This window comes from Sphaerulina musiva, assembly GCF_000320565.1.
Source record: "Sphaerulina musiva SO2202 unplaced genomic scaffold SEPMUscaffold_6, whole genome shotgun sequence".
Taxonomy (NCBI): Eukaryota; Fungi; Ascomycota; class Dothideomycetes; order Mycosphaerellales; family Mycosphaerellaceae; genus Sphaerulina; species Sphaerulina musiva.
In genome coordinates, this window is record NW_016017388.1 from 418,755 (window position 1) to 438,718 (window position 19,964).

The 19,964-nt window shown below is 50.7% G+C and overlaps 8 protein-coding genes across 8 annotated transcripts; 5 read left to right on the top strand and 3 right to left on the bottom strand.

Moving 5' to 3' along the window:
* Positions 1 to 2,101: 2,101 nt before the first annotated feature.
* SEPMUDRAFT_45453 (SNF2_N-domain-containing protein) lies at positions 2,102 to 4,219 on the top strand (the record flags this gene model as incomplete). Its single annotated transcript, XM_016908968.1, has 2 exons — positions 2,102 to 3,930; positions 3,982 to 4,219. 2 exons carry the CDS (start codon positions 2,102 to 2,104, stop codon positions 4,217 to 4,219), a joined length of 2,067 nt encoding a protein of 688 aa, XP_016759872.1.
* Positions 4,220 to 5,262: 1,043 nt separating this feature from the next.
* Positions 5,263 to 5,773, bottom strand: SEPMUDRAFT_149648 (uncharacterized protein). The gene has a single exon (XM_016905686.1). The coding sequence runs from the start codon at positions 5,634 to 5,636 to the stop codon at positions 5,424 to 5,426; it is 213 nt and encodes a 70-aa protein (XP_016759873.1). The 5' UTR covers positions 5,637 to 5,773; the 3' UTR covers positions 5,263 to 5,423.
* An 819-nt stretch (positions 5,774 to 6,592) lies between these two features.
* On the top strand, positions 6,593 to 8,774 carry SEPMUDRAFT_164145 (allantoate permease; the record flags this gene model as incomplete). Its single annotated transcript, XM_016908097.1, has 6 exons — positions 6,593 to 6,833; positions 7,099 to 7,443; positions 7,581 to 7,798; positions 7,913 to 8,285; positions 8,443 to 8,654; positions 8,748 to 8,774. The coding sequence occupies 6 exons, from the start codon at positions 6,593 to 6,595 to the stop codon at positions 8,772 to 8,774; spliced, it is 1,416 nt and encodes a 471-aa protein (XP_016759874.1).
* Positions 8,775 to 9,507: 733 nt separating this feature from the next.
* Positions 9,508 to 10,021, top strand: SEPMUDRAFT_149650 (uncharacterized protein). Its single transcript, XM_016905687.1, has one exon. It carries the CDS (start codon positions 9,534 to 9,536, stop codon positions 9,693 to 9,695), a length of 162 nt encoding a protein of 53 aa, XP_016759875.1. The 5' UTR covers positions 9,508 to 9,533; the 3' UTR covers positions 9,696 to 10,021.
* A 369-nt stretch (positions 10,022 to 10,390) lies between these two features.
* Positions 10,391 to 11,636, bottom strand: SEPMUDRAFT_117725 (uncharacterized protein; the record flags this gene model as incomplete). The annotated part of the gene is made up of 3 exons (XM_016901367.1): positions 10,391 to 10,560; positions 10,667 to 11,522; positions 11,622 to 11,636. The coding sequence occupies 3 exons, from the start codon at positions 11,634 to 11,636 to the stop codon at positions 10,391 to 10,393; spliced, it is 1,041 nt and encodes a 346-aa protein (XP_016759876.1).
* A 1,877-nt stretch (positions 11,637 to 13,513) lies between these two features.
* Positions 13,514 to 15,988, top strand: SEPMUDRAFT_66997 (uncharacterized protein; the record flags this gene model as incomplete). Its single annotated transcript, XM_016909771.1, has 4 exons — positions 13,514 to 13,631; positions 13,725 to 13,880; positions 13,944 to 14,572; positions 14,626 to 15,988. The coding sequence occupies exons 1-4, from the start codon at positions 13,575 to 13,577 to the stop codon at positions 15,986 to 15,988; spliced, it is 2,205 nt and encodes a 734-aa protein (XP_016759877.1). The 5' UTR covers positions 13,514 to 13,574.
* Positions 15,989 to 16,169: 181 nt separating this feature from the next.
* On the bottom strand, positions 16,170 to 17,648 carry SEPMUDRAFT_30113 (cyclophilin-like protein; the record flags this gene model as incomplete). The annotated part of the gene is made up of 1 exon (XM_016908460.1): positions 16,170 to 17,648. A coding segment is annotated over one exon (1,479 nt), but the record flags the coding sequence as incomplete, so codon positions are not given.
* Positions 17,649 to 17,819: 171 nt separating this feature from the next.
* Positions 17,820 to 19,607, top strand: SEPMUDRAFT_149651 (histone acetyltransferase ELP3). The gene has a single exon (XM_016905688.1). The coding sequence runs from the start codon at positions 17,828 to 17,830 to the stop codon at positions 19,559 to 19,561; it is 1,734 nt and encodes a 577-aa protein (XP_016759879.1). The 5' UTR covers positions 17,820 to 17,827; the 3' UTR covers positions 19,562 to 19,607.
* The last annotated feature ends 357 nt before the right edge of the window (positions 19,608 to 19,964 follow it).

The window sequence follows — 19,964 nt, forward strand, 5'->3', positions numbered from 1 at the left end:
AGCAGCCTAGAAAGTTATTAGAACCGTTACAGTAACGTTACCGTAACGGTAGATAGGTACTTACCTGGTATGCCTTATATTCCTTGGATTCATACACAGTATCCATTTCTGCGTAGGAGGGTGGTGGGGTAGGAGGGTGGTGGTGGTGGTGGTGGTGGTGGTGGTGGTGGTGGTGGTGGTGGTGGTGGTAGTGGTGGTGGTGGTGGTGGTAGTGGTGGTGGTAGTAGTGGTAGTGGTAGTGGTAGTACTACTACCATGTCAGTGCTGAAATAGTATTGGAATGTTAGAAACTTACCTTTGTCGATATTTTACAGAACTTAGTGGATTTGAAAACGAGTGCAGTGTTTTATTTTCGAGTGCGTGCCAAGAACTGACGCGCGCGGGGTACCTCAGAACGAGTGCGCGTCAGGTGTACACGCACGGTACATGGGTACTTTAAGTCGCGTCTGCCTGGTAAAATGACAATACCTTATTTGTCTGCCTCCTGACATCCTCGGTACATTACATGTATTCTACACGTCAGCACACCAACCCATTCGGCACTTCCACAACCCACCTCACCACTACATGTATACAGCAGAAGACAAGAATAGGATGTAGTGTTCAGGGTCCACGAAAACGCGAAAGTCACACGCTCGCCACACTTCATGCAGCCTCGTTCGATCGTTCGGCTCCCCTGCAGGTACATCTACCACTTAGCGCGCGCGGAATTGTGGAACACGCGCTAGGTGAGTAGAGCCGCGACCGAGATCTGATTCTGAGGATGCCTGTAGCCTGTGAATGCGCCACTACTGGCTTCACTGGCACGGATCAGAGGCAGAAGCAGACAAGAACTCATACCACCCACCCACCTACCTACTTGTACCTTTTACCTCTGGAACAAACACCCACTCTCCATGCACTCAGTGTCGCTACCTTGATCAGTCTAGTCGGTGCCAGACAGACATCCAGAGACAGAAGCTACGAGAACGCCTGTGGCCCGCTATCACCATGGCAAGAACAACTCGACGTTCCGCCTCTGGGCGAAGCAGTATGTCCTACTTGCCCTCCAACTCGCCCTCGCCCTCGCCCTTCCCACTCCTCGAAGAGAGACATCTCTCTCCCACCACACTCGATTGGGGTCTGATGAGCTGACACGCAAATAGACGAAGCGGCTACATCCAGTCACTCGAACCCATCGATTCGCAACAATACAGTCGCCACTGGCCGCTCGAGGAGAAGTCTACCCGCCGCGCTACTCGACAGCGAGAATGACGAAGAGATCGCTGTACCATCAGGTAGATTAGTCAAGGGCGTCGCCATCCCAGCCGTGTCCGCCATTGATCGTTCAGCATACAAGAAGTCTGCTGCGAAGTCGAAGAGCCCGACCGATTCCTCCCTCTCCTCTCTCGATGGTCTCTCGCGCGATTCTTCTGCCGAGTTCGAGACACCGGAAACTACACCAGCAACTTCGATACGTGCTGGGCCATCGATGTCGAGCAAACGCAAGCGATCAGCGCTGGGCAACGTTACAATGATTGATGACTCGGAAGAGGGGGATGATTTGGCTTTGGCGATGCGTTTGCAAGAGGAGGAATACTCTCAGGCGGGTGCTCAGCAACCAACGAAGAAGAAGGTCAAGATGGGGAACAGCGATTCGGAGGAAGAGGAGGAAGAAGAGGAAGAAGAAGAGGATATCAGTATCCCGGACTCTGACGAGGATTTTGACGAACCGGTTGTGACATCGAAGTCAAACTCGAAGCGTTCTGCAACCAAGAAGCCAATATCTCGCTCAAATTTGCCACTTCAATCCCAGGCTCATTCGAGCAGCTCTACAAAACCAGTCAAGGCCGAAACTAGCTCCACTCGCAATAAGACAAGGACGTCGACACGCAAGGCTAGTTCGGCTGCAAAAAGCTCGATTAGCAAGAGCATCGAGAAACAAATCCCCGATAGCGACGAGTCTGATCTTGAGCTCAATGAGCTGGATAGCGAGGCTGACTTTGTTGGGACTGATTCAGGGGTGCCGGACTCTACCAATGTTAGTAACACTGAATCCGATGATCCGCTCGCTATGGTCCGCGCCCAAGCCGCTGTGCCAAATCGGAGAGACGCTATCATCATGCGTCGTCGAGCTCGCACTCGTGCTCGCCGACAAGGCCGAATCACAGGTAGGGATCCTGCACAAACTGCCGAGGAACTGGAGGATATGGTACCCCTAGGCCGAAAGGAGCGCGAGCGCAAGAAACTGGAGAAGTCGCATCCAGTCATCAAGACGATGTGGACTGATCTGGAGAAAGTTCCGGTCATTGCAGCAGAGGCTGCCGCGCAGCCAGACAGTGTCACACTGAAACTCAAGCCCTACCAACTGGAGGGATTGAATTGGATGATGAAGCAGGAAAAGACACACTACAAGGGGGGTCTCCTAGGTGACGAGATGGGTTTAGGGAAGACGATCCAGGCCGTATCGCTCATCATGTCGGACTATCCGCAAAAGCAGCCTACGCTTGTGCTCATGCCGCCGGTAGCTCTCATGCAGTGGAAGACGGAGATCGAGGTGTATACCGATGGCAAGCTCAAGGTGCTTGTCTATCATGGACAGAACACGAAGGTGAAGGGCATGTCGGTCAAGAAGCTCAAGGAGTTTGATGTCATCTTGATCTCCTACAACAGTCTCGAATCGTTGTATCGGAAAGAAGTCAAAGGCTGGTCTCGTGGTGAGGACATCGTCAAAGAGGATTCGCCCATTCACGCCATCCATTACCATCGACTCATCCTCGACGAGGCACACAGCATCAAGTCTCGTAATACAGGCGTTGCCAAGGCCTGCTTTGCTCTGCAAGGGACCTACAAGTGGTGCTTATCCGGTACTCCCGTGCAGAACCGTATCGGCGAGTTCTTTTCTCTGCTTCGCTTCCTGGAGGTACGACCTTTTGCCGATTATTTCTGCAAGAAGTGCCCATGTTCCATGCTGCATTGGCAGCTTGACGACGCTTACATGTGCGTAGAGTGCAAGCACGCTGGCATGGAACACGTGTCTGTCTTCAACCAGGAACTGCTGAATCCACTGACACAATCGGAAGAGCAAGAAGATCGTAACAAGGCCATGGCGAAACTGCATCTTATCACGGCACGCATCATGCTCCGGCGTATGAAGCGTGATTACACTCACTCCATGGAACTTCCGCCTAAGGAAGTGATTATCCACAACGAGTTTTTTGGACCGATTGAGCGCGATTTCTCATCCAGCATCATGAGCAACACGGCTCGCGAGTTTGATACGTACGTGGCTCGTGGCGTGATGCTCAACAATTATGCCAATATCTTTGGTCTCATCATGCAGATGAGGCAAGTCGCAAATCACCCTGATCTTCTGTTGAAGAAGAACGCCCACGAGGGACAGAATGTTCTTGTGTGCAACATCTGCGACGAGGTAGCTGAAGAAGCCATTCGTTCCAAGTGCAAGCACGACTTCTGTCGTTCTTGTGTGAAGTCGTATGTTTCGTCAATCGAGGAGACTGATGGCGAGGCCGATTGCCCCCGCTGCCATATACCGCTGTCGATTGACTTCGACCAGCCGGATATTGAGCAAGACGAAGAGGTCGTCAAGAAGTCTTCTATCATCAATCGCATCAAGATGGAGGATTGGACGTCGTCGACGAAGATCGAGATGCTGATTTACGACCTGTACAAGCTTCGCTCCAAGAAGCAGACGCTCAAATCGATCGTATTTTCGCAGTTTACATCGATGCTGCAACTCATCGAGTGGCGCCTCCGGCGTGCCGGCTTCAACACAGTCATGCTCGATGGATCCATGACTCCCATTCAGCGCCAACGGAGTATTGATCACTTCATGACCAACCCGGAGTGCGAGATCTTCCTCGTCTCCCTGAAGGCGGGAGGTGTTGCGCTCAACTTGGTGGAGGCGTCTAGAGTATTCATCGTCGATCCGTAAGTTTGTTGTGTCCGATGTTGAAGCTCATTGCTAACGCGTTGTTGCAGTTGGTGGAACCCAGCCGCAGAGTGGCAATCTGCTGATCGTTGCCACCGCATTGGTCAACGCCGTCCGTGTGTCATCACACGTCTATGCGTCGAAGACTCCGTCGAGTCTCGCATTGTCATGCTTCAGGAGAAGAAAGCCAACATGATTAATGGCACAATCAACAACGATAAGGTCGCTATGGAGAAGCTCACGCCAGAAGACATGCAGTTCCTGTTCCGTACGTTGCCTTCAGCTTGACCCCACTTTGAGTCGCACTGCTAATTCTTCACAACAGGTGGCACTTGAGACGCTTTACACATCGCACCATGCACTGGACTAGCCCTGTTCATTCGACTTGATTACACCGCCACACCGGAGGACATCCGGCGACGGACACTCGCCAGGGTCGTCACGTGGAATACGAGCCTACCTACTTACTGCACACAGCACACAGCACGCAGCGACACAGCTTTGCTTGGATATGATGATGATATTGCTGTTCAGAAGCTTCCTAGCGCGCACAGTAGCTACAGACCATGACGGATACGATACCATGATACTGCCTGTTTCGTCTTTTGTTTTCTCCGAGTACTTGACTGCCACAGTAGTTGCGGTCTTGGATATTGATGCCGGTAATATCGACAATCGCATCGTGCGGAAGCAGAGGTTCGGGTAAATTACAATCCTTGCTATCACGAATGTTCGAACATGTTCTGACTTTTTCCTCGACATGGCAGTGTTCTCGGCCTTTTCGCAAATAGACCCTCCCCCGGTTCATACGGAGTACACGCACCGTAGGAGGTAGTAGTGTATGACAACACACCGCCGTGCTGATGATACAGTACCTACAGTCTCGACTCTCAACGGCATACTATGTATGTATGTAACTCACTAGGGGGGGTAGTCAGAACTAGCCTCTAGGCCCAAGTCATCATCATTTTATCTGGCTTGGTTTTTTCTACGAGGGAATGAGTGAGTGAAGACTGTGAAGTGAATGACGATAAGGTCATGTCAGGCTAGGTCAGGCCCCAGTCAGTCCATATGTCAGACCATACTGATGATGATGATGACAGGCACAATAGACTATTGTCGTACATATAGCGAAAGTCGATCTCCTTCCCCAGGAGGGCAGGGGGCCGGGCAAAGCCCTGCCTAGAACCGAACAGAACAGATCACAGACAGACTCCCACGTTTCGTTCATTCGTACGTTTCAGGTTTCAGATTTTCTAGGTTTCGTCACCATCAATCAATCTAATCATTATCTCTCCATTCACACAACATCACCACATTCGTCAACCATTCGGAATTCTATCCTTTCTCTCCCTTTTTTTTCTCCTTTTCCGAGAGGCTGAATTTCGGCACATTCTAATCTATCTCATCACTGGCTAGAGAGACCAGGGCCCATGTCTTTTCTTGGCCCAGGGGGCAACGGGGGGCAACGGGGCGGCTAAAGGATCGCGGATCACGCTTCCCCTTGATGGTGGCAGGGCTGTACAAGACCTGGCGAACGAGACACGCGAGCATATATGTCTGTACCTGCCTGTCGCAGGGATAATCCTTTGGTTGTTGGCAACTTGGCACTTTTGGAGTGCTTTTTTTTCTCGCTTATCTGCGTTAGGGTCGGTCGGTCGGTCGGTCTGTCGGTCGGGTTGTTTAGCATCATCATCATCACCATTTAGCTTTCGATGGTCGAATGGAGAGAGAGATCCGAGAGAGAGAGAGACAGAGAAGGAAGTCCATCACAGAAGAAGAAATCACATTTCACTGCAGCGGCGGAGTTTAGCCGTGAAGCTGAGGAAGAGGGAGGTAGGGAGGGAGGAGGATCTAGCGTGGGTTGTTTATGCAAGGTCAGAGAAGAGGGAGAGAGAGAGAGAGAGGACCTGGTCAAAAAAAGAGGAAAAGATGGGAGCGCTCAGTGCTCTCAGTGCTCTCAGCTCTCTCATCAGTCCGTGTGAGAGGACTACTACCTTACTGTTGTTGGTATAGATCGGTTGTGTTTTTTTGGGGACCTCGTCGGTTCACCCCCACACTACTGTACCATCACCACCTCGCCTCTCCTCTCCTCTCTTCTCCACCCGGAGATCTCTTGTTACTTACTACTACTAACTACCGACTGCTACTGCTACTACTACGACAACAACGACGACGACGTCTGGGGGAGGAGGGTGTGCGTGCGCGTGTGGTCTTTTTTTTATTTTCTCCCGTTTCTTTTTCTTCTCGCATTGTACGGGTGTATGTATGTGTGTGGCGATACGTACGTTGACGTGACCAGATACGAGGAAGAAGGAAGGACATCAAAAGGGATAGAAGAGTCTCGGTAGAAGTCAAGAACGGACGAGAGAGAAGAAAGGGAGAGATCAAGAACAAGAACAAGAACAAGAAAGAGAAGAAAAAAGGAAGAAGGAAAAGAAGAAGAAATTCCACATGGACTATGAAATGCACGCCGACACCAAAGCCCTCACCACCACCACAACAACCTACTACCACCACCACCCTTCCACCTCCTCCACCACCTCCTCCCCAGCAGCAACCACGACAACGACCTCCCCCCTCAAAGAATCCGAAACCGACACCCTCCACCTCCGCCTCGACCTCCTCCTCAACCCCGACGATGAAGCCGCCAAGATCCTCATGGACTACACCGCCGCCAACCCGCATCTGACGCGTTGGACGGCCGCCGAAGAAGATGCTTTGGTGCGGCAAATCGATTGGAAAATTATGCCGGTCCTCTGTGTTACGTATGCGTTGCAGTGGTATGATAAGGCTATGTTGTCCCAGGCGGCGCTGTTTGGGTTGATTGAGGATTTGGGGTTGGGTGATGGTGGGAGGTATTCGCTTTCGGCGGCGATTTTTTATTTGGGGTTTATGGCTGGTGAGTTTTTTTCTTTCCTTTTGTTTTTGTTCTTGGGGGGATTTTTGGGAGGGCAGGGGTGGGGAGAATGGTTGGGTGGGTGGATGGGGGAGGGAGGACTGGATTTGATGACGACGATTGAAGATGAGGGAGGGGGGAGGAGGGAGGAGGGAGGAGGGGAGATGTTCTACGAAAAAGAAGAAGAAGAGGAAATGGAAAAAGACAAAGAAGCAAAACTGACTCCTTTCAACGACAACAATCGCTAACCTCCCCCCTTCATCCACAGGTGCCTATCCCTCCATGTTCCTCGCCCAACGCTACCCCGTCGAACGCGTGGCCGCCATCATCGTCCTCCTCTGGGGCATCTGCCTCATTCTCACGCCCACCTGCACCTCCTACCACGGCCTCTTTGTGCAACGATTTTTCCTCGGAGCCCTCGAAAGTGGAGTCTCACCCATGTTTATGATGATTATTGGGTCGTGGTATCGCAAAAATGAACAAGCGTTTCGCATTGGCATGTGGTATTCTTTGACGGGATATACGGCGACGTTTTCGCCGTTGATTAATTATGGATTGGGTCATATTGAGGGGAAATTGAATGCGTGGACTTATATGTATTTTTTTGCGGGGGGTGAGTTTTTTTCTTTTTTTTTTCTTTTGCTTTCTTTTTGTTTGGTTCTTTTCTGGTGACGAGATGAGATCAGAAGAGAAGAGAAGGAAGAAAAAAGACACTTTGACTAACCTATACTTACCATGATTCTTTCGCAGGCATCACGATATTATGGTCCATCGCCATTTACTTCTTCCTCGTTCCCGATCCCGTCCGGGTGAAATCCTTCTCCTATCGAGCCAAATACATTTTAGTCGCTCGACTACGAACCAACAACTCGGGCGTACGAAACACCAAATGGAAAAAAGACCAAGTCATGGAATTATTAACCGATCTGAAATTCTGGCTAGCTTTTTGGATGGGATGTCTTGCAATGGTAACGTGTTGCCCCTTGGAATTCCTCCTTTCCTCCCCCTTCTCCTTTTTTTCCTCCTTTTTATATATTTTCCAGTGATGACCTTTTTCTAATCCTTCTTCTTCAACAAAAAAGGTCTGCAACGGCGCCCTCTCCACCTTCATGCCCCTCGTCATCGCCGGATTCGGCTTCAGTTCCCTCAACGCGCTCCTCCTCACGATGCCCGCAGGAGCCTACTGCGGCACCGTCGTGCTCTTAGCGGCATATCTGGCGATGAAATTCGAACACATCCGCACCTGGATTATCGCACTCGCTCAAGCACTCTCGACGGGTGCGGCGGTGTTGTTGTGGCAACTTCCGACTTCGGAAAGGGGTTGGTTGTTGTTTGCCATGTATTTGTTGCCGAGTGCCGCGGCGGGTTATTGTGTGTTGATGGGTTTGCAAATTGCGAATACGGCGGGTTATACGAAACGTGCGTTGGCTTCTTCGGGGATTTTTGTGGGGTATTGTAAGTTGCTTTTTTTTCTTTTTTGCTTTCTTCTGTGTTTGTTTGTATATTGGACCAAAAAAAGGGGGGGATTTTCTGTTCACTCGACACATTTATTCTACACCAGACTTACACATCTTTTTTCTAACTCTTTCGTTCTTCTTCTTTTTCTTTCTAGGCATCGGAAATTTCGTCGGACCCTTCATCTTTCTCGAAAGAGAACATCCCAAATACGGCACCGGATTCGCCATTACCTGGATCACGGCGGCGATTTCAGGGCTCCTCGCTATTGCATATCGATACGAATGTATACGGGATAACCGAGCGAGGAATGCTTCGGGTTGCCGGGAGGCGTTTGATCATGCTTTTGAGGATCCGACTGATAAAGCGGTGAGTAGTAGTAATAATAGTGCACATTTTTTTGCGAGGGGATTGATTCGTATGCTGACTATCTACGTACTCTTTGGGGCGAGGAAATTACAGAATAAACAATTTCGATATATCATATAAAAAGGAAAATTCAATTCATGTTTTTTTTTTAACGAAAAAATGGGTTTTTATATATGGCGGGCGGTTTTTCTCTAAATGGCGGGCGCCTCGGTGCCAAGCCTGTGTAGCCAATTCCAGAGAAATCTTTCACTCTGAACATTCCTAACAAAATGCACTCTCTGCCTAGGTAAGGAGGAGGAGGAGGTAGTAGTGGTGGTGGTAGTAGTAGTAGTAGAGGTGGAGATAGAGATAGAGATAGAGATAGAGATAGAGATGGAGATGAAGATAGAGATGGAGATGCCTAGGGCAATGCCTAGGTAGGAAGAAGATGAAGATAGTAATAGAATACATATACATATATACTACATACACATACGCACGCCCGTACGCCCGTACGCCCACCCGCACGGCGCACGCACGCACGCGGGCGTACGAAATTGGCTGTCGTCCGTACTACTAGGTAGTAGGCAGGACAAATATCATTTGGGGCGCCCGCCATTTAGAGAAAAATCGCCCGCCATTTATAAAAACCCGAAAAAATTTGTAAAATGAAGAAAGGAAAAATAACAAGAAAAAACACACCCACGAATTTGCCAAAAAAAAAGAAAAATGCAGTGTTTTGTATCATTTGTTTTTCTTCTCTTTTCTTTCCCTTTTCCCTTTCTTTCTTCTTTCTAACCCAGTGTTGTTGGTCCTTCTCGTGTTGAACTTCGTATTCGCATCTACTCCATGTCCCAGGGGCCGGAAAGGGGAGGGGGGTCGTTTCGTGTGCAAAGTCTGATGATGACTCTGGATATATATATCGTCGTCCAGAGAGGTCCGGGAAACAGGCTCAACCGCTCCTTTCTACTTGTGATCGTTGAGATCATCACAGAGATTGTGGGCAAGCAGGAAAGGAGAAGTTGCTTTTTACTTTTTTGGATTGTGGCCTATTTTGAGTGAGGGGCCTCCAGGGGGGAGGGAGGGATGCTGACACGCATACACACACATACACATACACATACACATACGTCAGCCAGTCTCGTGTGAAGACTGATCTCTCACAGCGCCCTTGGGGGTGTGTATGTGTGTATGTATGTTTATGTGTATGTATGTGTGGAACAATGCAAAAATGATAAAGTGTAACAATGTTCTGTGTCCGGCGGTTTTTCTGTTTCGGCGGGAAGAGGGGTGAAACGAAGATGTTCTGAATAGCTCGCCCTTTATTTCCCCACAACGGGAATCTCTTGCGAGGCGAGCGTGCTTTCTCTCTCTCTCCCTCTCTCCCCCTCTCTCTCTCTGTCTGCAAACCCATGCTATCTTTCTTGTTTTCTGATACATAACCATCCCCCTAACCCCTGGGGGAAAAGGGGAAAGAAAGTATGTATGTAGGCCCTGGTAAGTGCATACTGCATATAGCAGTGCTTATCAGTATCTTTCATGTGAAAGCACAAGAGAGAGAGAGAGAGAGAGAGAGAACAAAATCTGGGGGCTGCGATTCGTGCGCTCTGTCGTTGGCGCTAGTTCTTGTCCCTGTGATCGAGTCTGTTTCTCCGATCGGGTCGTCTCTGTCTCTGTCTGTCGTTCGTATTCGTGTCTCTCTCTCTCTCTCTTCCAGTCTCTCTCTCTCTCTCTCTCAGTCTCTCTTCCAGTCTGTCTCAAGTATCTTCATGGTTATTGCCATCCTGCGTAATCGGAGTAATGGGAGAGCCGGCACTCATTGGTGAAATGGGGTGGTCTACGCGGCCGGAGACTTCAACGTGGTCTCCCACTCGCAAGACTGCTCCGCTGGGGCCTGCACATGCATATTGGCCAAATACGGGCTTGTCTGCATGAATGAATGAATGAACATTTGTCAGCTTTGCTCGCTCGCTCGTTTGCTCTTGGGAGTGCGAAAAGTAGAAAAATAGAAATCAAAATAAAAATAATCTCACGTGGAAATAACTCATTCACTCTCCGATCCTTGGCAAGTAAACCGTAAAGTTGACGATTCGTGGTAATCATGCTTCCCTTGGCCAAGTCTGCATTGAGACTCAAACATCTCACTGTTCGGAACAAACACCGCACCGAGACCTCTTGTGCAGAGTCCATTTTAGATCGTATCGTCAACAAATCCCATCTATCCTCGTCATAGGGCTCGACTTCGCCACCCACATCAACGTGTATATTGGGTCGAAATCGCACAATCAAATCTTCCCCTCGCGCAGAAGGAGGTAGTCGCTGACGTGCATCCTCTTCAGAGGCACTCGATGTAATCAACAGAGGCGCGGCATCTGCAAAACGGACTCGTTGGGGCTGTAATTTGTCGTTGACGGCAATCGACAACGCGCGATATTTGTGCTTGGGCATAAACACTGCGCCGGGAATTTCTCGTTGACCGTTGCCGCCAATATAGAGGAGTCGAACGGGTTTGCCCAGATGATGCGAGAAGTACTCGGATGCTTCGGTGCCCATGTCGATGCCTTGGGCTTTGGTGCCGAAGATACTGACGTGGAAAACGTCGGCGTTGAATAAACTCACGGGAGAAGGGGTTAGGGGAACCGTCACGGCGGCTCTCTCTTCTGCGTGGACATGTGTAATGGTCAATTTGGCCCAGGATTGATCGATCATGGTATGGAAGAGTCCGAGTTCGAAATGATTCTTGATGGTAATGTGTTCGGCGAGGCCGTTGGTTTCCTCGGTGGGAGGCTTGGCCAAGACATATTGTCGATCGAAGCGTAGACCCTCGTTTGTGATTTCTGCGGCGTTGACCTCGACGGGTCGTAGTGATTTGACGGGATAGATGAAAATCTACGAGTGACGGGGGGGTGTTAGTCGGTCTGTCTGTCTGGATTGCTTGCTTGCTTGCTTTTTCCACGGGAGGTTTGTTCAAGAAATCAAATATCGTACGCGCTTGATCTTCATGATGGTGACAAGGGCATGTATAAACAAATAAATAAATATTTAAAAAAATGTCCTTTTATGGTCGATGAGAGAGTTGGACTGTGCGGGGCATGTGAAAGTGCGTGCGAGAGTGAACCCTCCAAACGCTTTCGTGTCCTCAGGCACCATCCGGCCCGAATGTCTTGGCATTGGCCCCTTTGTAAACTACTACTAGCTACTTCACTTGCCTTTGCTCAAACAATCCGAACTACACCGCACCACCTCGCTCTGCCACTGCTATTGAGCATCACTACTGGCCAGTTTTCGAATCGATCGAAATACGCATACTCATCCGTCTCTCCTACACCGTCTCGCGATGCGCAACGTCCGCACAGCTCCAACAGGAATCGAGCAGCGGGACATCGATCACTAGAGAATCACTGCCATTCTAGGCCGGACTGAGGAGATATATGCATGCAAAAGCAGAGAACCGCAATCGTTCCTCAAGAAGATCTGGGATAGGGAAGACGCAGATATAATCTGATGGCCCAGGCTGCTGGTATAGGTTGAGGCAGATGAGAAAAAGCTATTGTAATACACACGGTAGGGAGCCTGTTGATACACTGCGCACTTTCTATATCAAGCATTTGTACAGTTTCTCTTACGGGATGTTGTGCATAATTTTGCTCGCATAAGAAGCGTAGGTAGCATGCAGACGCTATAAAGGCTTACAGAGGACAGAGTTCGAGCTGCTCAAAATGCTGCTCTAGGAGTCTCTAGAGGTAGAGTTGCAGTGCAAATATATCTATAGTCGTTACAGCTTGCGCTAAGAATCCAGCTTTGCTAGTTTCATGTATAATCTTCCTAGTACACTCTACTGACTGCAAGATAGGGACTTGAAAGTCGTATTACTACTCGTTCAGGCGATCAGCCCCCCCTTAGTAGTAGACGTCCATCTGTTGAGCGTAGATGCAGCAGACAGCCAGTAGTTAGCCGCCATGGACGACCAGCTAGCAGTGGCATTACTATCATATTGCGCAATACTGACTTCCTAGAGTATGAAGCTGGTCGATGTTTGGCGCGAGATATGCTAAGTAGGAATGGAGGCTAAACACGATCAGCTGGGCGTTCAGTCCGGTCTTTGTATCCTGGCCCTAACGCGGACATTGCTGCTTCGTTGAGTTTTGATGTTTCATGCTGTCCATGTACGTTTAAATCCATTTATTATGCTTTCAAGTGACCACATGCGTTCCGGTTTGCCCATCGAGCATTGCTGCTCCGGTGCTGTTGCATGCCTCGCATTACTCTGCTGCCAAAGGTCCGAACATCAAGTGTGCCGCCATGATTCCATTCGCTCCATCTCTATATCACCTCCTTCACGAATGTGCTCTCTTGGTATTCTGTGACCATGGGCTCTGTTCCCTCGTCAAGACATCCATGTTGTTTCATTTCGACATCAGTTTCCCGGTGTAGAAACAGTTCCCACCTGACAATGCTCGTGGGAAATGGTGGTCCTTCTCGGGAATTATTGTCCCTTCAGAAGTCGATCTGCTCCCTCCTTGCCTTCTTCGCCTTGGTGATGGAGAAGCAGAATTGGCGACAGTCGACGAGGAGGTGCTGGAGGATCCGAGGACAGGCGCGAGGACGGGTGTAGGGTGTGTGTGGAAGAAGATTGCGAGCGAAACGGACGCCCAGAGAGACACGGGAGGGAGTGGGGGATGACGGTACTTCTCGGCGCCTCAGGCTTCCATTCTCTTTCTACTGCATACGATATCGAATCCGTGGACATGACCATCCATCCGACCACTCATCATGAACTGGTATGACATGACATGCATCATGACATGGAGTTGATATTGTCGTCCGGCTCGCAGAATTGCATTTTTTGATATTTCCCATACATCTCGGAAGGTCAGGAGGTTTGAAGTCATATTATCGATTCCGCCCGACTCACTCGCGAGTTTCCTGGTCGACAGCCACATGGCCCAGGAGCCATCCGAGAGAGCCTGCGATAGATGCAGAGAGCGTCGTGTGAAGGTGAGAGAGAGAGAGAGAGGGAGATATGGCCGTTCGAGAATATGAGTGCCTTGTTCACTGACACCTTCTTCTTCTTCTACAATGCTGATATAGTGTGACAAAACGCAACCAACATGTCTCCGTTGCGAGAAGCTAGGCAAGCCATGTCCCGGATACGACAAGAAGCGGAAGTTCGTCGATGAGGGTGCCTCGTTGAGGAAGAAGTATCAAAGTTCGGCGGCTGACGACAGTGTTGTCGCTGCTTCTCCTGTATGAAATTCACCAATGTTGCGTCAGGCACGGAATACTGCTTTCATGCTGACTGCGTTTCAGCGACCACTCCAGACGACTGTTCGGGCGAGCAGCAGTGCTGCAGTCCAGCCTCAACCTAGTATCACTTCTCCCGCGGTAGGACTCGCTGTTCCAGTGGCTGTGCCAGCATTCACTTCACCCGCTCTGCCTCTGCCTCCGCCTTCTTCTTCTCCTTCTTCTACACTGCTCCCTAGCTTTGAAGCCTTGAACAACTCCTTGGCGGTGCCACGGACTGAAATCGGCAATATTTCCCCTTCTCTTGTTTGGCCGGGCTCGGCTTTGGATCCGCCTGTACAAATACCGCTCACGAATGATGATTTGATGCTGGATGAAGTATGGAAGAATGAAAACTTCGATCCCGAATACTTCGACTTACAACCTGACGCCTACTATTCCGCCGCGGGAAACACGTGTGGCTTTCTGCCGAATATTCCTGAAATTGTCGACGAAGTAGATCAGAGTGATATTCTGTTGGCCAGCAACTCCGCTTCTGCTACCCCTCTTTCCACTGCCATCTTCTCGGGATCCTTTTCAGACAGCAACCTGGGCGCGCCAGAATCACAATTGAACACGAGTGCGCTCATCACCAGTGAACGCGATCATGAGATGGCTTATCTGATTCGACACTTTACCGAATCATTAGGTCCTTGGTGAGTGCGGGCGCTACTGCATGAGAGAGAGACATGTAACTGATGTGCTACAGGATGGATTTGTTCGATCGGGACAAGCACTTTACACATCTGGTCCCCTTGAAAGCTCTCCGTGATGCACTATTACGAAATGCCATTGCCGCCGTAGCAGCCAAACAGCTCGGACGAGTCAAAGGCAGGAAGCCCTTTACAGGCCGACAATACCAGAAACCTTCAGCCATGGAAGTCCTCGATGACACTCCCGCCCAAGTGGACTGGTTCTACAAAGCCGCCAACTACTACGACAAAGCCATAGCCTTCTCGCGACAATACCTTCAAGCTGTCTCGGGAGAATTAAGTGATGTTCACAGCCCCAACACGCAGCACGCAGCAGCAGCAGTATCCTTGGCCAATTCGGATGATCTTGTAGTCGCGGTGTCGATTTTCTCGTTGTATGAATCTCTGGACAACCTCGAAACCGGCGGCTGGCTCCAACATCTGGCGGGCCTCAAATCCCTTTTGGGCGCCGTCAGTCCCTCCCAACAGGTGCAGAATCAAGTCTCGCCCTCGCTCACCGTGGGACGGTTAGCCTCATTCTGGAATTTTGCTCGAGCAGACTATCAGGCTGCATATACCAACAAACAACGGACTCTGCTCGATACCGAGGACGTGGCACTTTGGAATAGTTGCGGACTGGAAATACAAGAAGACGGAAGCATTTACAAATCTTCCGAAGTCGTCAAAAATGAATCTCCTCATCATTCCCGCGTTCTCGCCGACGAATTAGTCGCCCATACCCTCCTCTGGCTAGTCCTACGCGTAATGAACTACCTCGCCAGCGACGAAACCAACTCGACCGCTCGTCAATCGCAGTGGGATCTCCTAGTGCGACAGCTCGATCACTGGTATGGCAACCTTCCAGATACCTTCCAACCCTGCGCTCAAATCCGACATCCTACCGCATCGGGCCGAACACATCATCAACAACAACGCTCACAGCTATTCGAAGTCTTCTTCAGCATCGACATCTGCGCCGCAGCGATCCAATTATATCATTTTGCACGAATCCTTCTCCTACTCCATCGCCCCCTAACGGCATCCACTACCACCACCACCGCCACCAGCGACAACAACAACAACAACATCACAATCCCCCGCAACCGCCTGCAAGCCTACCGACAAGTCTCCACAGAATCGATCCGCCACGCCCACGAAATCATCGGAATCGCCCTGGGAAGACCTCAGCCCGCGATTCGCGTGGAAATGTTACTTCCGCTGTCGATTGCGGGGGCTTGTTTGGAAGAGCACGATGAACGCGAGGTGGTTTTGGATTTGTTGCACGCTATTGAGCTGGATACGGGGTGTGCGACGGCGGCGAGATGTGAGGAGTTGAGGAGGGAATGGGGGTGGGGGGATGAACCGTTGGGGATTGCGTGATTGTGATTCTGAGGAGGGAGGGGGGAGGATGCGATGGGACGTTCACGATCATCCAGCGACTTGTCCCATCTGAATGGAAGCATTATTGGCTGCAGCGTATTTATACCTAAAGTACGTAAGGTACCTGTAGCCACTATCTCTTGCTCCTGATTCTCTCCTCGTCTGCCAATTGCCTCTCACTCTTGCCTTTTCTTCTCTCCATCCTGAGCTCCTGTGCTTTCGCTCGAGGATCAATGACTTCAATCTCTTCCATTTTCCGTTTCCACTCGAGGTCCTTACCCTTGGTGTCTTTGGCAAATGTGAGCTTCTTGGCCATCCAACTGACATCATCGTCACCGTCGTCCTCTGCGTCGCCCTCGGGCTGCTCGTCATCCCACGCTTTACACGATTGGCAGTTGGCGATGAAGTGAAGGTCGCAAAGAGCTGCTTCATCATCCTCCGCGTCTCCTGTCGTCGGCACCGTAGAGTGGCCGTTGGTCTGAGCACCGGGTTCTGTACTACTCCCATTATGAGCGGCTTCGGGCGTGTCATCGACCGGCAGCTCTTCAAGACGGGACTTGAACTGCTTGAAAAGGTCTAATGCGCCTCGCTCGTCCGACGCTTTGCCGCGTTTCCTGCCTCGTGTGGAAGTGGATGGGATCATGGATTCTAGGGTACTCTTTGGTCTCTCCTTGTGTTTGGGTCCTGTATCAACTGTACGCTTCATGCTTGCCTTCAAAGCTGCTATCTGAGCATTCGTCGAATCCAGCTGCTTCTGTCTCCTAGCTTCCGAATCGTCTTCAGACTGCTCCTCTTCTTCTTCCTCGTCTTCCTGCTCCTGAGCTTGTTTCGGCTTCCTCGTTGGCTCCATTGTGCCTCTCTTTACCACATCCCCGGATTGCGCATCTGGAGATGACATTTTCTCCTTCTTCTGCTTCGGGGCCTTCGCCGTTGGCTTCTCTTGCGCCTCTTCCTCCACAACTACTAGCTTCGGATTCGCCTTGACCTTCTTCACAACTGGGGCAGCATCGTCCTCATCATCTCCAAAGCTCAAGACCTGTTTTCCAAGCGGCTTCTTCCTCTTCTTCACTTCCTTCTTGCCTTCATCTTTACTTCTAGGCGCTTCCTGGACGCGAGCGACCATGTCCTCAAAGGGATTGACTAGTATCTCCGCTCCAGTGATTCTCGCCGGGTATAGTGGCCTCTCACTCCCTTCTTCCAGACCCACCAGCTCTGGATCTGCCATCCTATTGAGGTTGTAGATCGTGTCCCCCTCGACCCTCCCAAACATGGTATTCTTGCCCTGCAGCTCAGGTGTCGCACCCAATGTTAAGAAAAACTGACTCCCGCACGTATTCGGTCCTTCATTTGCCATTCCCAGCAGACCACGCCTGTTGAATTTGAGGCGCGAATGCACCTCATCCTCAAAGGCATCGCCATTATTGATTGCGCTGATTCCACCAGAGCCCGTGCCTGTGGGATCACCACCTTGAATTATGAATCCCGGAACGAGGCGGTGGAAGATGGTGTTGGTATAATAGCCGTCCAGACAGTGCTGCAGGAAGTTTCGAGCGGCCAGTGGACATTGTTTGGCGAAGATTTCGAGCTGGAGATCGCCTGATGTCGTATTCAGGATCACCTTGGCTGTCGGCTGCGGTTCGAGATTGTACAGGGCGGCCATGAGGGATGTGAAGGTTGCTGAGTCGTAGGAGGTAGAATGTGTTTGGTTTGCATGTGACAAGTCTCGTTAGCGCGCTTGGGATGTGTGAGCTGTCGTCACTTTAGCTTCCTCTTTTCTCCAAATCCGATCCTGGTCGTGCATACCACCACCACGAGAACAGGACAATGGCCACAATTACCATGACAGAGACGCAGACGCGCCACAAACGTCTACCGAAAGCAGTCCGAGAGAAGCTGCCGCCAGAGAATGAGCGTTACGTGCGATGCTGCGCGGATATTGCCAATTATCTGGTCGAGGACTTTGAGGCCTCTCAGCAGCCCGATGCGAAGAAGAAGGACTTGAATCTGAATTCACTTCGTGGCTCCTTCTCCAAGAAGCACTACCTGTCCCGCCAGCCGCCTCTCACAGACATCATCGCCGCCGTGCCCGAGCAGTACAAAAAATACATTCTGCCGAAGCTCATCGCGAAGCCCATTCGCAGTGCCAGTGGGATTGCCGTGGTGGCTGTCATGTGTAAACCGCACCGATGCCCTCATATCGCGTACACGGGCAACATCTGCGTCTACTGCCCGGGAGGCCCAGACTCCGACTTCGAGTACAGTACACAATCCTATACGGGCTACGAACCGACCAGTATGCGAGCTATACGGGCACGATACGATCCGTTCGAACAGGCGAGGGGCAGAGTGGATCAGATTCGGAACCTGGGACACAGCGTGGACAAGGTCGAGTACATCATCATGGGTGGCACATTCATGTCGCTCTCACCCAAGTACCGCGAGACCTTCATCTCGCAATTGCACAACGCCTTGTCGGGCTACTCCACATCGCAGGTCGATGAGGCAGTTCTAGCAGGTGAGCAGAGCACAACCAAATGCGTAGGCATCACGATCGAGACGAGACCGGATTACTGTCTGCCGCCTCATCTCTCCGACATGCTCCGTTATGGCTGCACCAGACTCGAAGTGGGTGTGCAGAGCTTGTATGAAGACGTCGCAAGGGATACCAACCGCGGTCATACTGTCAAAGCTGTCTGCGAAACCTTCTGCCAATCCAAGGATGCAGGCTTCAAGGTCGTTTCGCACATGATGCCCGATTTGCCGAATGTAGGTCTCGAGCGCGATCTCTTCCAATTTCAAGAATACTTTTCCAATCCCGCATTTCGCACAGACGGTCTGAAGATTTACCCTACGCTTGTGATTCGTGGAACAGGACTGTATGAACTCTGGCGAACAGGACGATACAAGAATTATACGCCCAACGTCCTCATCGATATCGTCGCGCGGATATTAGCACTCATTCCGCCGTGGACGAGAATCTATCGTGTGCAACGAGATATTCCCATGCCACTCGTCACGTCTGGCGTCGAGAACGGCAATCTACGTGAATTGGCCTTGGCGCGAATGAAGGACTTTGGCACGACGTGTCGAGATGTGAGAACGCGAGAAGTCGGCATCAACGAAGTCAAACACAAGATCCGTCCGAACCAAGTCGAGCTCGTGCGGCGAGATTATGTCGCCAACGGAGGCTGGGAGACCTTCCTCGCGTACGAAGACCCGAAACAGGACATTCTCATTGCCCTACTACGCCTGCGAAAGTGCTCGGAGAAGTACACGTACCGGGAAGAGTTGACAGGGCAGCAATCGAGCTTGGTCCGAGAACTTCATGTGTATGGAAGTGCGGTGCCGATCCACGAGAGGGTGAAGGGGAAATCGCAGCATCAGGGTTACGGGACTCTGCTAATGCAGGAGGCTGAGAGGATCGCACGAGACGAGCATGGCAGCAAGAAAATTGCCATCATCTCTGGTGTTGGCGTCCGAGGATATTACAGGAGACTAGGGTACTGGCTCGATGGTCCATATATGAGTAAATGGTTGGAGCCAGAGGATGAAAGTGATGAAAGTGATGATTGAGAGATTGCGGAATGGAGCGAGCTCGAGCAGGAGACAATGATACCCACTGTACGAGTGATGCATGGAATACACGTTGATCACAATAACATTCCCTACACTGCTATCCGCTTGTCATCGTGAATGATCTGCAACAGGCATCAAACATGAAACCGCTACGGTACCTTGTTACTTGGTTTGTTTTTCCCCTCTGCCTCTCTGCCCCATCGCCCACGACATGTCGATGCATACCATAGGAGGTACCTTATATGTACTGTACTGTACACGCCGTGGCCAGCAGACATGATGAGAAAGCAGTGCCAAGCCGACCCATTCGACGTCAGCAAACGGCTTTCGCCGGGTACACAAAACTTGGGTGGGATGAACTGATCGTCACGTCTCGGCCGACCCGATCTTTTGCTGCATC

What these genes read in the sequence shown, in the direction of transcription:
- SEPMUDRAFT_149648 (XM_016905686.1), bottom strand. Translation starts at nt 5,636, where the DNA reads ATGGTGATGATGATGATGCTAAACAACCCGACCGACAGACCGACCGAC.
- SEPMUDRAFT_149650 (XM_016905687.1), top strand. Translation starts at nt 9,534, where the DNA reads ATGATGACTCTGGATATATATATCGTCGTCCAGAGAGGTCCGGGAAAC.
- SEPMUDRAFT_149651 (XM_016905688.1), top strand. Translation starts at nt 17,828, where the DNA reads ATGACAGAGACGCAGACGCGCCACAAACGTCTACCGAAAGCAGTCCGA.